The sequence below is a fragment of the Mustela putorius genome, unplaced genomic scaffold (genome assembly GCF_011764305.1).
Source record: "Mustela putorius furo isolate JIRA1106 unplaced genomic scaffold, ASM1176430v1.1 tig00000508_pilon_pilon_pilon, whole genome shotgun sequence".
Lineage (NCBI taxonomy): Eukaryota > Metazoa > Chordata > Mammalia > Carnivora > Mustelidae > Mustela > Mustela putorius.
In genome coordinates, this window is record NW_025421402.1 from 2,725,616 (window position 1) to 2,739,626 (window position 14,011).

The window sequence follows — 14,011 nt, forward strand, 5'->3', positions numbered from 1 at the left end:
TTCTCTATGTCCCTCTCCCCCAGACACCTTGTCCCAGGGCTTCTGTGGCAGTCCTGGTTACACACACACACACACACACACTCCACAGGGAGGAGGGAGGAGCCTGGGAGAAGGGGCAGGAGCCCAGCCCTTTGCTCTTCCTTGGAGGAGGCCTGGGAGACAGGAATGCCTTTGGCTGGGGGACCCTGGCCAGAGATCAGAAGATCAAAGGATGCGAAGATCAGGGCTGGGGCAGGTGGCACTCACTTGGAAGCAGCAGAGAGAAGTGGCAGCTGGTGCCTCCTAAGGGCAGGGCTGACCCAGAACGCCCTCCCCTCCCTTCTCTTCCCCTCCCCTCTGCCTCCCTACCCCATTTCCGTTGTGACCCTACTGTGCTGCTTCTCCAGGAGGGGCTCTAGGGGTTGAATGCAGAGGAGGGGAGGGATGTTAACTGGCATTCACGCCACTTGGGAGGCCCAGCCACGACCCCCGACACACAAGAATTGTCCCATGTAACCCTCACAATTCCTGTAAGAGGAACCATTACATAACCTGTTTGAGATGCAGAAACTAAAGCCCAAAGAGGAAAGGTAACTTGCCCAATGTCAAACAACTGGTAAGTAGTGGGGCCAAGATACAGACTCTGGGCAGTCTGACACCTGAGCCCACAAGCTACGACACCCTAACAGAAGGCCCAGAACTCTGTACAGCCCAACTGCAGCATGAGGAAGTGAGGCTAGACTTCAGGAAGAACTTCTCGTTGGGCAGGGATGTTAGATCTAGATCTTGCATCTAGTTTGTACGAATCTGATGAACGCGATAGGTAGGGAGTTAGGGAAGGGGGTAGGTCATTGGGGCACCAGCCAGAGGGTGGAATGGAGCCAGTGGGAGGACTGGAGAAATTTGTCAGAGAGAAGACAGGAGTCTCTGGAGCACCAGTCATTGGGGACCTCAGCAGCCTGCCGACATGGGTGTGGCAGGACCTCCCCGTGGCCGAGAGGCATGCGCAGGTGGGATTGGAGCAGGGGAGCTGAGTTCTGGAAAGTTCCACTGGTTCCCAGGAGCCCCTGAGAGCCGGACTCAGAACCTGACAATGATGAGATGGGTGGGGCTTCCCCCCCCCCCCCCCAAGGCCCTAATTCCCCTGCATTGTTCCTGGAGATGCAAATGACCCACTGCCTCCCTGGCTTCCAGGCCCTTCAGCCCCAGGGCCAGCCTCACAACTGCTGGTGCCCTCAGGGACCGAGCTGCCAAGCTGCCGCCTGCTCAAGGGCGTCCAGCTCCCCTCTCCGCTCCGGTGTGCAGCTGGGTTCAACAGAGTGAGCTGGCAGGCCTTTGACTCTGCTGCTTATTAACTGTGAGGTAGCTCAGTATTTACCAGCCTCCGTTTCTTCACTTAAAATGGGAATAAATAATGCTTCACTCCCTGGCTTGATAAAAGCATCAAGTTAAATGATACCAAGGATGCACCAGGACTCTATGAACTGTGACAAACATTCAAGTGGAGGGGAACTGGAGAGGCAGAGGGCTGGGTTGGACACGATTTGGGACTTTGGCATCAGAGGGACCTTGGTTTTGCTGAGTCTCCTCTGTAAAATGGGTCTGTAAAGCCTTTGTAAAGCAGTGTCTGCCTCAGCAGAAGAAGCTTTTATTACATGCTCTGAACTTCCAGCTTTTGCTCTTTCCCACTGGATTCAGGTAGAAGCCGGGACAAGGTCCAAGTGTGAAAACCTTTTCGCTGGGGGTCTGGGTGCTGCCCCTGGCTGGGGTCGGAGTAAGTGGCAATCGGGGGCTCCCTCATGTGTTTGTTCATGGAGATAAGTAGAGTTGCTGGGTGGGGAAGGAGAAGGGATCCTGATGTGAGAGGAAACCTTCCATCTGGAAGGTGGGGGTAGGAGGTATGTGACTCTGAATACAGGGGTGTTTCTTCCGTTTTCCACCCAGACACACCCTGTCCCTTTATCCAGTGCAATAAAGGCTAAAGGCAGCAGGACCAGGAGCCTCAGCTAAACAAACAGGGCTCCGGGCTGTGGTCTGTGCACAAAGTGGGCCCCACCTGCAGCTCTCACTCGGCCCTAGTCCTTCCCACCTGTGCCCCCTCAGCTCCCTACCCCACCCAGCCCCTCAGGGATTTCCCCAGTCCATGGAGAGACACATAGTTCTTCCCCTTGGGGAGGTTTCTCCCAATGGGACAGCACTGTCCTCTCTGAGGTGCTTCAAGTCTGAGAGGACAGCCAGTTCACACCCATTTACGACTCCATGCACAGAAACGGTGCCCTTCTAGGTGGAGTTAGAGGTGGGAATGAAGGCTGGAAAAGATGCTGGCAGGTCAGGGGAGACCAGAGCTTGATGAGGTGGCCCTGTGACACTCAAGCCTCTCGGTCCCAGCACTTGTCACTCAGGCTTGTAATTGTCCACTCTTGTTAATGTCCCCACTGGACTGGTTTCCTTGAGGGGAGGGATCATACATTATTGGACTTTGTAGCTTCACCACCTAGCAAGCCCAGTGCCTCGTATATAGTGGGTGTTCAGCAAATGTTGGTTGAATGACACATGGCTGGATAAATAAATGTGTGGATGAAGACTGGAGGCTTCCTATAGGAGGAGGCACTTGAGCTGGGTCTCAGTGAATGGTGGAGGCAGGCAGAGGTGCTTGCGGGTCGTACTGGTTGCTTATTTACTCTGTGCCAGGCACTGGCTGAGCACTTTACCAGTGGGGAAACTGAGGCAGAGAGAGATGAAGTAATTTGCTTAAAATCACACAGCTGGTAAGTGGCAGAACTGGGAAGCAAACACAGGTTCACCTCCAGAGGCTGTTACTGGTGCTGTCCAATGTCCCTGTGATGAAGGACGTGCTCTAGATCTGCGCTGTCCATTGTGGTAGCCACTAGCCACGTGCGGCTATTGATCCTTGAACTGTGCCTAGTGGAGTTGAGGAACTCAATTTTTAATTGGACTTCATTTTAGTGAACTTAAATTGAAATAGTCGTACATGGGTGATGGCTACTGCACTGGACCGTGGAGGTCTATGCTGCCTCTCAGGAGAAAGAGAGGAGAGAAGGGAGTCCAGAGCCCATCCTCCCCAGCTTCCAGAGGCTCTGTCCCTTCATGTTCATGGGCTGTTCTCAGACCACCCTGCCTGGGCCTAGGACACCTGGGTCCCTTTCAAGTTCTCCAGCTGTGGGTGGCATGGCTTGGCCGTGGAGGAGAAGCACATGCATACACATATTATGCAATCTCTGGGCCATGCTTCACTCATGAGGGCCTTCGCCTGGCTCTGGGCATGGACGAGAGTCAGCTCCCGCCGGCCCAACTCTTGGCCATCCAGTGCAAGTTCTCTGAGGGTCATGACTAATTGCCTGGCGTGGAAAGAGCACATGCACCTGACCTGTTGTAACACTTCTGACAGGAATTCAGGGACACTGGGGGCTACCCCAGCTTAGCCACTCTGCCGCACAGAGCCAGAGATGTCCCTTAGCCTGGGATGAGCCTGACTCCCTCACAAAGGGATTCCTCTGCAGAATTGAGGGTCAGAGCCCAGCCCAGAACTCCAACTCTAGCCCCAGTGCCTGTCCCCGTCTTTGCTCTGCCCAGGCACCCACACCTTTGACATGCTATTGCTGTCAGATTGCCCCCTCCTTTGTTCAATAAGAAGAAGGCAGAGCCATAGAGTTTGGTCTGAGGTTGGTTCTGATCGCCCCAAAACGCGTTTTCCCAGATCTAGCATCTTTGGATGGGAGGGACCGCTCCTGGGCCTCTTCCCTTCTTGGCCTTCTTTCTCTGCCATCAGAAGTTGAGACCCACGCCACACAGATGAAGTATCATGGTACCCAGGAGTGACTTTCCCTGACTTCTGTGGTCTTTTAACCCAGGGCTTAAAAAACAAGCAAGCAAACAAACAAAAAACCAAAAAAACCTTGTACTTTTCTTTCACCTGACTTATAAGAATGTCTCTTTCCCTCACCCTCACCCTCCCTGCCCTGCCTTAATAAATTGGATCACCTGATGGGGAGTGCCTCGGTGGCTCAGTGGATGAAGCCGCTGCCTTTGGCTCGGGTCATGATCTCGGGGTCCTGGGATCGAGTCCCGCATCGGGCTCTCTGCTCAGCAGGGAGCCTTCTTCCCTCTCTCTCTCTCTGCCTGCCTCTCTGTCTACTGTGATCTCTCTCTGTCAAATAAATAAATAAAATCTTTATAAATAAATAAATAAATAAATAAATAAATAAATAAATTGGATCACCTGAGAATGCTCTGAGTGTCCTGGCTCTCCCTGGTTCTCTTCCTTGTGCAAGCCTCAGATCTGGGGAGCAAATACTGGGGATTTTCTTTACCCTTACAAATGAACCCCAAGTCTAGGGAGCCATGCCCATCCCGGCCACCCCTCCAGCTTCTTGTATGCTGTCCGCTAAGTCCCTCCATTCTACACCCTCCTGTGCCTCCAGGCAGGCTGGAAAACTTGCTTGTTATAAACAGGGGAGCTGGGACATAAAACAATGAAGCAACAGTACTTGTATTGAAAACTACAGCATTGTTCTCACGTAAAACTTTGTGCAAAGCCTAAGAGAATGTGTCCCCGCTGCCTTGTGAAGACAGATACATTTTATCCTGATTGCAGTACTCTCCCTTGTTTGGAAATCTGGGAAAATTGCAGAAACCCAAGAGAACTTTGTGTCAACTAGCGTGTTTAGAATCTCAAAGAAGAGAGCTGGTACCACGTCATCTCTGATAAAGTCGTGCCACCTATAGGGGAATCAGCTGGGCAAGGGGAAACTGCTTTAGAAAACCCAAGATCAATGTGGTGGGGTGGCAAGAGCATTGCCCTGGGCTTTAGGAGACCTCATTCTCACTGCCATCAACTTGCTATGTGACGTTAGATCACTTTGTCCGGCTTTGGATCTGTTTCCTTGTTTGTAAACTGATTGAGTGCAAGCCTAGGAAAGCACCTTTCCTTCAGGGGTGTTTGGAAATGCCTGGGGTGTTTTGGATGGTCACAACAACGAGGAAATGCTACCAGCACCAAGGAGCAAGCTCAGGGTTGCTAACAGCCCTGCGGTGAATGGCCAGCCCTGTGCACTGTGCTGACGAGCCCCCTCCCCCCCCTGCGTAACATGGGGTGTTCTCTGGGTGCTTTCCACTCCGAACTCAGTTCTGTAAGCTACTCATGTCTCATAAACATCCCACCCTCGTTTCTGTCCCAGGGAGTCATGCTGGTTTACCCTTTCCCCCTTCTGAACCTCTGTTTTAGTCTTGAGTCTAGACACACAGCTCAGAACTTAATTGGGATCGTGGTTGAGGGAGTCACTTGTAAACCACAAAGCAGAATACATATGTGGGTTTTCATTGCTACTCTGTGAGTAAACAATCCTTCCCCAGCAACACTATAAACTCTTGGAGGGCCCAGACCCTTCCCTGTGCTTTGTCTCCCTTCTAGGATGCCTAGCCCTATGCTAGGCACACTGCAGCCAGTCAGGAAAGAATGATCTGTAGGGATTGTGGGTCAGGGGAGAACCTTGGTATTGGCTTCATTGAACCAGCTTCCCTGATTCCAGATTCCACATTCTTTCCCCTTTCCCCTGTCACCTGCCTCTCTTGTTGACCGAGGAATTCAGCAAGTGTTTCCTGAGTGCCAGATGGTTCCTGGGGCAGCCAGCCTATCTACTGGCCCTTTTCAGTGGGAGGGACTTCCCCATCCCCCTCACTGGACAATTTCTATCCTGGCTCATCCTGTTCCCCGTCAACCCCGAAGCTGTCTCCCATCATGGCAGGAAACGCACCAGGCCTGGCTTGGCCCTTGTGAGGAAGGGATGTTGTGGTAGCACATTAGGCCCTAACCAGAGACTGTTGCCCTCAGAGGAAAAGTCCAAAAAGAAACCTGAAGGTTCACGATAGGTGCTTCAAGGGATCCTTCAGAGGATGACCTCACTTTTACCTTCTCTAGACGATGCTAGATGGAGAGATGAGTGAACATTGTTATCAACAGGCCCCGTGGGTTGTGCACCAGACTGGAACTAAGCACTGACTAGGTTTTTTACGGAGGTTTACGCTCTTAACATATCATTGGGAGAAACTCAAATTAGACAACAGGAAGAACTTCCTAGGAGCAAGATTGTCAGCCGCAGGAAGAGAAGCGAAGGAAGGCAGGATCATCGATCTCCAGTAATACATTCATTTGCATGTCTATTGCACAACCCTATTTGCCAGGTATCCCGCCAGGATTGGAGGATACAGAGAGGTCTAAGATGAAGTCCTCACCTTGAACTCATAGTCGTATGGGTCATTACATACTAATCATTATAATTTAGTTAGATGAGTATAATATTAATAAGATCTATTAAGCACTATGTTTGTTTTACATTTAGTAACTCGTGTAATTATTGCTACAACTAGCGTGAGGTAAGTACTGTTATTATCATCCCTCTTTTACAGATGGGAAAATGGAGGCTTAATATCAAGTGGCATGACCAGAGTCATGCAGCTAATTAGCCTTGTGCTGGTGTAATAACGAAGGTGGGTACAGCACTAGATACATAGCAGGAGCTCAGCCATCATCGCAAGGGAGCGTGTACAGAATATTGTAGGTACCCAGAGGACACTACACCAGCTCTGTCTCCAGGGGCTGGGCAGGGCCGCGTGGAGGAGGTGACCTTGGGGCGTGAGGCCTAGGGACAGGGGCTTATCTCTTACTCACTCTAACTGCCCTTCACCTGGCTGCAGAGATGGGCAATCTTGGCTCGAGGTGGAGACAGTGTTGAAGGGACCCTGTTTCCCGGGCTTCTCCAGCCAGGTGGGGACAGTCCTCCCAGACCTGTCCCAGCAGAGCCCAGGGGATACGCTTTTCTCTGTTGCTTCTCCCAAAGGAAAAATGCAAACAGAACAACTTCACCAGCACCCTTGGGTATCAGCCAGATTGCCAGGGGTAGGGTCCCCTATTGCCTCACCCCCCTCCAGTTTCGGGTCTTGCTGCTGTCTGTCCCCTTAGTTCCCCAGCATCCTCCCTCTTATCAAACCCTGTTCCTCGTCTCCATGGTGACACTACTGCCTCACCCAGCTTCCTTGGGTGGTCTGGTTGCCTCACAGGGTAAAACTCTGAGAACATTTTCCTAATGTGCAGCCAGAAACTTCCACTTCCTGTGCCCAGGGCTGCCCCTCTCTTCACTCACCTCCCTCCCCTCCCTCCCCTCCTGCCAGCCTCGCCCCACTGACACTCTCCCGCCCCCCCCCCCCACCAACCCATGGTTGTGTCCAGCTAGAAGAATATATAGTCCCTCTGAGTCCTGCAAGAAAACTTCAGAATGGGGTTGCAACCCATCCCCTGGTTCCCCCGCAGTTTGATTGAGAGAAGCAATTTGCAGGGCTCAGTGCGACATGAAAATGTGGTGCCTCCTGTTCAGAATTTGTTAAGGATTTCAAATCGACAACAGCAGAGACTGAACAAAGCCGGACCCTTCTGAGTGTGTGTGTGCGTGCGTGTGTGTGTAAAGACACCGGTCCCTTCTGAGTGTGTGTGTGCGCGTGTGTGTATAACTACACCGGTCAGCTCTCATGCCCAGGAAGTTGGTCAGGAAGTTGGTCAGGCGACCTGTAGTGCGTGCGCGCGCGCGTGCGTGGCTACGTGCGCGTGCATGTGAATACGCATACATGCGCATGTGTGTATTCACAGTGGCCACGGAGCAATCATAGAGGAGGGTTTGTTTCAGTTCAGGCATGTTGTGTCTAATTCAGCCACAAGTTGGACCCGCAGACAGGGTCACTGAGGGACCTATGCCCATTCCTGGGGCCAGGAGATAGGCCGGAGAGGAGCCCTGAAGCCAAGAGAAGGAACCCGGCTCGCCAGAGGTCACACAGCCAGAAAAGTTTTCTAGCCCCAGGAGTGAGACTTGGGTGAGGCTGTTTGTTTCTCCCAAAGAATTTCTATCTTCTAACATGTGATGCTCTGGGAACGTTTTAACAGTACGCTAGTCCAGTGTGCACATTCTAGATATGCACATGTCCTCACACATGGCACATGCATGCCCAGCACCCTACAAGACAGGCACACCCAAGAGCTTGTAGACCCCAATACAGGCCTCCTCTACCTTTAGATACCGACAAGTTCATACAGCCAAGCAGATGTGACCACAAGCAAACCCCAGCATCCTCCCCTGCCCCCCAGTATTGGATGCCCTCTTCTTTGTCTTGAGTCCAAGCATGGCCTGAGTGTGCTCTCTGGCTTGCACAAGGACAACTGACCTCACCCCCCCGCACCCCCCCGAGGGAAGTACTGTCTCAGAACCACCACTTTCCAGGATGATCCCTGTGTTCAGAGTGCCTGCATGCAGCTCCCCCCGCCTTCCCGAGACTGCCCAGGTGCACCTCTCCCCCAAGCAGGGCCTGGTGCCTCTTGCCAGGGCCCTCTGCTGTTCCCAGGGCCTGTGGCATCAGCTTGGAGGATCTCAGCTCTGAAACCTGCCCCGCACCTCCCTCTCTCAGCTCTACGCATTCCTCTTCCTCTCCCTTTTCTGGGCATGAGCCCTATCCCTCGCCTTTTTTGAGAGGGCCAGGTCTGAATGGGGCTCCCCACCCCCAGCATTGGAAATCCACCCTCCGGTGCCCCTCCTTACCGAGCCCTGCAGCTGGGCTGTGTGTTGTCTTGGGCAGGATGTGGGGGCGGGCTGGGGGGTCCAGGCCCCCTCCTCCCCAGGGGAGAACAATGAGGCCGCTAGTTAGGGTGGGGGGGCGGGGGAGGAGTGGGGTGGGGGCATGGAGCCACATCAGAGCCTCTGAGGTGCGGCCCCTGGAGGGACAGCTGAGTGATGAGGTCTGAGTCACATGCCCCGTGTGCTCCTTGAACTCCCGCTGCCGTTCCTGTGGAGACACGTTCAGAAATGCACAGGGTAAATATTTAGAGGTAATCGTTTTTTGGGCACCTTGTGCCTCCCTGCCTGGCTGAGAATGAGCCAGGCCCAGGACTCAAAGGGGAGGAGTCCAGTCAGACGCAGGTTCTGTGGGCCTTGACATTCCTTCCCCTACCACGGTTCTGTGCACCCCCGCGTCTTCACCTCTCCACGGGAAGCCCAGGCCAGTGGGGCCTAGATACGTCCCGAGAACCAAACTCTGACATAAAATCCATCAGCGAACTCTCTTGGTTCTGCTCCTTAAACCATGACCATCAGCACACCAGCCACCTCCACCCCCGCTTCTGCCTAGCCCTCTTCTGGATGGGATAGGCCCAGGGATGGCCCTCCTGTCCCCACATGGAGCAGAGAGGGAGCTGTGGACAAGAAGCATCCCTGAGTTCAGCAGGCCAGTTCCTTGGCTCTTCTCTGAAAGGAATGTCTTCCTTCTTTAGAGGACATGGTGTCCAGAGTCTAAGCTTTATCAAAGATAAAACATTTGAGACTAAACAGTCTTTTTATAGATTGGAACTGGGCTCCCAAGCACACATTTCCCCATCATCTCTAGCCTGCCTTTCTGAGCGTCTACATAAAGCACACTCATTTCTTGGAGGAAAAGGGAGACACTCAGGTTTGACAGCAAAAGTGCATTCGTAAGGAAGGGAGAAAGCTGCAGGCCGGACTGGGGGTGGTGCCCAGCCATCTGGTGGTCTGGTTTGGACCTACCTCTGTACCCCTCAGGGAGGGGGCTGACAGAGGCAGGAAGCAGCTTTTAAGAGTTTGAAATAGGATGGAACCCAAATGTGTGAGACGCACACACTTGAAATCTTGAGACGCCATTGCTCACCCAGACACAGGCAGAGAAGGAAATGCTAGCACAGTACGTGACCAAGCAGTGAAAGCCCCAACTCCTGCCCACTGAGCTCCCGCGCCTGTTGGGCTAGGACACTTGCGCACAGGTCACCGAGGGGCGGGTGGCAGGAAGAAAGCAAATACCGTGTATCCTATTTGTTAGGCATTCTGTAAGCACTGGCTCGCTTATAAAGCTTTTAGGAGTTTGGTGTTATTCATCCCATTTTTATGGATGAGGATACTGACGATCACAGTGGTTAAAATCCCAAGGTCTGATAAGTGAGTAGAAGACAGAGTTGACCTCAGGGCCTTTTGACTCCAAAGCCCAATGTTTTTTCCTTCTTGTTTTCTTGAATGTGAAATGGAGAGGACATAGGAATCTACCTTGGGGGTGTTGTGAGAATTACATGGAATTATTTGGTTAAAGATTAGCCAGTGACTGACACAGTAGGCCTTGTAAGTGTCAGCTGTTAATATTGTGGTTCTTTTGTGTTGAGGTATCTTTAGAGGACAGTGACCAGGAAACCACCCACTGGGTCTCTCACGGGATATGGGAAGGTTGGAATGATCCAAAGTAGGAGTCCTTGGAGGAATCAGGATGTGCATCTAGAAGCTAGTCATTTTGGGGGACATGCTGGAGGTCCTCTGGTAGCAGGAGTGTACGGGAGGAAAGCCAACAGGAAAGCGACTGGCAGAGAACATAGAGGGCAGCGAAATCCCACTGGTTCTGGGATTGAGTAATAGGATGATCCCACATGGCTGTTGCAGGGATGGACACATCAGTGCATGGATATGCACAAACTGGCTCCACAGAGCATAATGGCAGTAATCTCTAGGCTTCAGATTCCCCTTTGGTAAAAAGAATGCGTGAGGCATCACTTGTATTAAGTGACCCCTCCCCTCGTGCTCTGAAACTCTGCGGATGAGTCTCTAGCTTCTCCCATTATATGGATGTCAGCCTCCTTCATAGTCCTAACCACAGTCGTTCTTGGGGGAGTCTGGCTGAGGGAGGAGGAAGGCAGAGGGCCAAGTTGGAAACCATGGAGGGAATGCACACAGATGGACCTGGAAGGCCTGACTCCCAGCCCAGTGCTCACTCTTAGAGACTGCACCTGCTCCTGCCAGGCTGGCTTTGGAATTCGATGGCACGGCATGTATGTGTGTGGGGTGTGCTGCGGGAACGGCTGGAGCTCTCTGTGGGTGTCAGGACCTGGATAGCATGGGTTGGGCCTAATGGGCGGCTCACAGCTCCCTTCCCGTTTTCTCTCCATGCAGAGACCTGAGCATGAACAACCTCACAGAGCTGCAGCCTGGCCTCTTCCACCACCTGCGCTTCCTGGAGGAGCTGTGAGTAGATGCTTCATGGGATTCAGGGGCGAAGCTGTGGGACCACTGATAGCTGTAGGAGCTAGGGCTCCCCAGGAGGAGTGCTGGAACTCAAAGGGAAGGGAGTGGGAAGCTGTTCTTGCTGGTACCCTACTAGCCAGCTGTGAATCCCAGGTGCTGTGGGGGACCATATGGTATGGGACTCTGAAATCTGGCTCTTGGTCCTCCCTGAGGCCAGCTCTTACCTGCAGCTTCCCCTCTGTCAATGGTGGCTTCTCTTCCTGGGGGTCATCTTTGACCTGCTCCCATCCCTGTGTCCAGCTACCAGCCACCCCCTGACCCCCGTCCCGGTGTTTCTTTCTTTGCGGCGTCTCTTACCTCCACGCCTTGCATCCCTATTCCCACTGCACCAGCCTCCTCTCAAATATACTCTCCATTGTTGGGAGCATCTCCCCAGCTCAAGAACCTTCTCTGGGTCCCCAGTGCCCAAAGGACCCACTTCTTCTTCTTCTTCTTCTTCTTTTTTTTTAAAAAAATATTTTATTTATTTATTTGACAGAGAGAGACAGAGTGAGAGAGGCAACACAAGCAGGCACTGGGCAGGGAGCCCAGTGCAGGGGCTCGATCCCAGGACCCTGGGACCATGACCGGAGCCAAAGGCAGAGGCTTAGCAACTGAGCCCCAAAAGATTCACTCTTAAGGCCTCTCCCAGCCTGGCCTAAACCTACCTGGTCAGCTTTGCCCCACTGAGGCCAGTCACGTTTACTATCCTGGTTTCCCCTCCTGCATTTGAGCCAGAGACTTCCCCTCCAACCAGTGTCCATCTTTTCAGGCACAAACCATTCCTCTATCACTGATGAATACATAGGCCCGCTACTACCTCCACCAAGTTCTCCCCGGTTAATGCCTTCCCATAATGGCTGTTGCTCTCCCTCTGTGGTCCTTGGGGGCTGGGCTCAGACTCCACAGGTGCTCATGAATCAGTGATCTCTTCGGTTAGAGTCCCTCTGGTCCCGATCCTTGCATTTGTCCCAGCCCGGTTTCTGTCCTCCACCCCTTGTTTCCAGCCTGCTTTTTCTTGGTTTTCACCACTATTGATACTCAGGGTTCTACTAAGGTTTGCTTAAACTGCACAGAGCATGGGCTCCTGCCCCTGAGAACATTCACAATTCCACCCCACCCATGGCCCTGCTGCTGCCCTAACTGGTTACCCATCTCCATTCTAGACAGTGCACCCCCAAGATGTGGTCAGCCTGCCCCTGCTGGAGTTAGGATTCTGTCAAACCCCAGGGCCATGGATGGGTTTTCTAGACCCCATACTTACTGAGCTCCCCCTCTGTGTGAAAGACAAGCTCAGGGTGCTCTGGGGGGAAAACAAGATAGAAATTCAGGGAGCTTCTAGGTGAGGCATTAGAGCTGTGTCCCAGCAGGTGAGCAGGGGAATCTGTGTTAGGAAGTGGTCAGGGTGCAGGGGTCGGGGAGCTCTAGCCTGTGGACAGGGACTCCTTCCTGGAGGAGGAGTGTTAAGCCAGTGCTCAGAGGAAGTGACAGAATTGGAGGCAGCAAGGGGCCCTCTGAGGTCGAGGTGCCACAGCGTGGGTGTGAGTAGAAGCAGGTGGGAAGGCTGAGACGCTGGAGCACATGACACCCACGTCGCAGCCTGAGGACAGAAGGCTCAGCTTTCATCTTCCGTCCCTGAGAAGGGGCTGGGCCCTTTTAAAGGTTCCATCTAAAGGATCTTTCCAGGGCAAATGGAAAGATTCTTATTAAATATAGATTTTTTAAAGAAGATTTTATTTATTTATTTGACAGTCAGAGATCTCAAGTAGGCAGAGAGGCACCCAGAGAGAGAGGAAGCAGGCTCCCCGCTGAGCAGAAAGCCTGATGCGGGCTCGATCCCAGGACCCTGGGATCACAACCTGAGCCAAAGGCTTTAACCCACTGAGCCACCCAGGTACCCCTAAAGATAGATTTTTTAAAAACGAAAACAACTTGGGGCACCTGGGTGGCTCAGGCATTAAGCGACTGCCTTTGGCTCAGGTCATGATCCCAGAGTCCTGGGCTTGACCCCAGCATCGGGCTCCCTGCTTGGTGAGAAGCCTGCTTCTCGCTCTCCCACTCCCCCTGCTTGTGTTCCCTCTCCCACTGTGTCTCTCTCTGTCAAGTAAATAAATAAAATCTTAAAAAGAGAGACAGACAGAAAGAAAGAAGGAGCAACAGCTTCTGAGGTGTGTCAGCCCAGCCTGTACACCCACAGCCTCCCAGCAGGAACGGAAGGACACCATAATGTGGGGAACTTGGGAGATCCCAAGTGCCTTCTGCACCAGCCACCATTCGACGCCACTCATTCTGGTTTGGGCATTAAGGATATTCTGTCACATTTGCTCCCCTTTAGAACTGGCAGTCACCCCATGACCAGCATGGAGACGCTTCATTAGACCCGGATGTTGAACTAATTCTAAAAGCCCATTTCCTAACCCTCCTGGATTAGCGGGGGTTAGCTGTGTCATTGAGGGCATGGGGAGACATGGTCCCACCCTGTGTGCACCCAGCCTCCCCCCGGGGACAGGATGCAGAACGGCTCAGCAGCTGAGGGCAGCATGTGAGTCATCCAGGTTAGCTGGGGAGAGGACGTGGCGCTGCAGGGCGGACCAGAGCCTAGAAGTGGATCAGGTCTAGCTGACAACACCAAGCTCCGCCACTGCCTGTCTCTGTCACCGGTAGGGGAAGTGACTTGACCTTCTCTCGGAGCCTCCGATTCCTCCTTTGAAATTTGGAAAGAATTCTAGGCACCTGACAGGGTTATTGTACGAGTTAAGTGAAAATGGGCATGAAGCAATGAATACATTGGTGATATCAGTAAATGGTGGTTATCACCCCATCCACCCTTCCAAATCCCAAGACACTGAGTAAGTGGGCGGGGGGGAGGGCTCCCCAACTCCTCCCATTTGGGTTCCCTACTGACATCACTGACACTTTTC

At 52.8% G+C, this 14,011-nt stretch overlaps 1 protein-coding gene across 2 annotated transcripts in view; it reads left to right on the forward strand.

The window, feature by feature from the left end:
* LGR6 (leucine rich repeat containing G protein-coupled receptor 6) overlaps positions 1–14,011 on the forward strand; it is a 119,421-nt gene that overhangs the window by 16,492 nt on the left and 88,918 nt on the right. For both annotated transcript variants that reach the window (XM_004756296.3, XM_004756297.3), the window contains exon 2: positions 10,980–11,051. In XM_004756296.3, the coding sequence (XP_004756353.2) occupies positions 10,980–11,051 (72 nt within the window). The remainder of the gene's footprint in view (positions 1–10,979; positions 11,052–14,011) is intronic.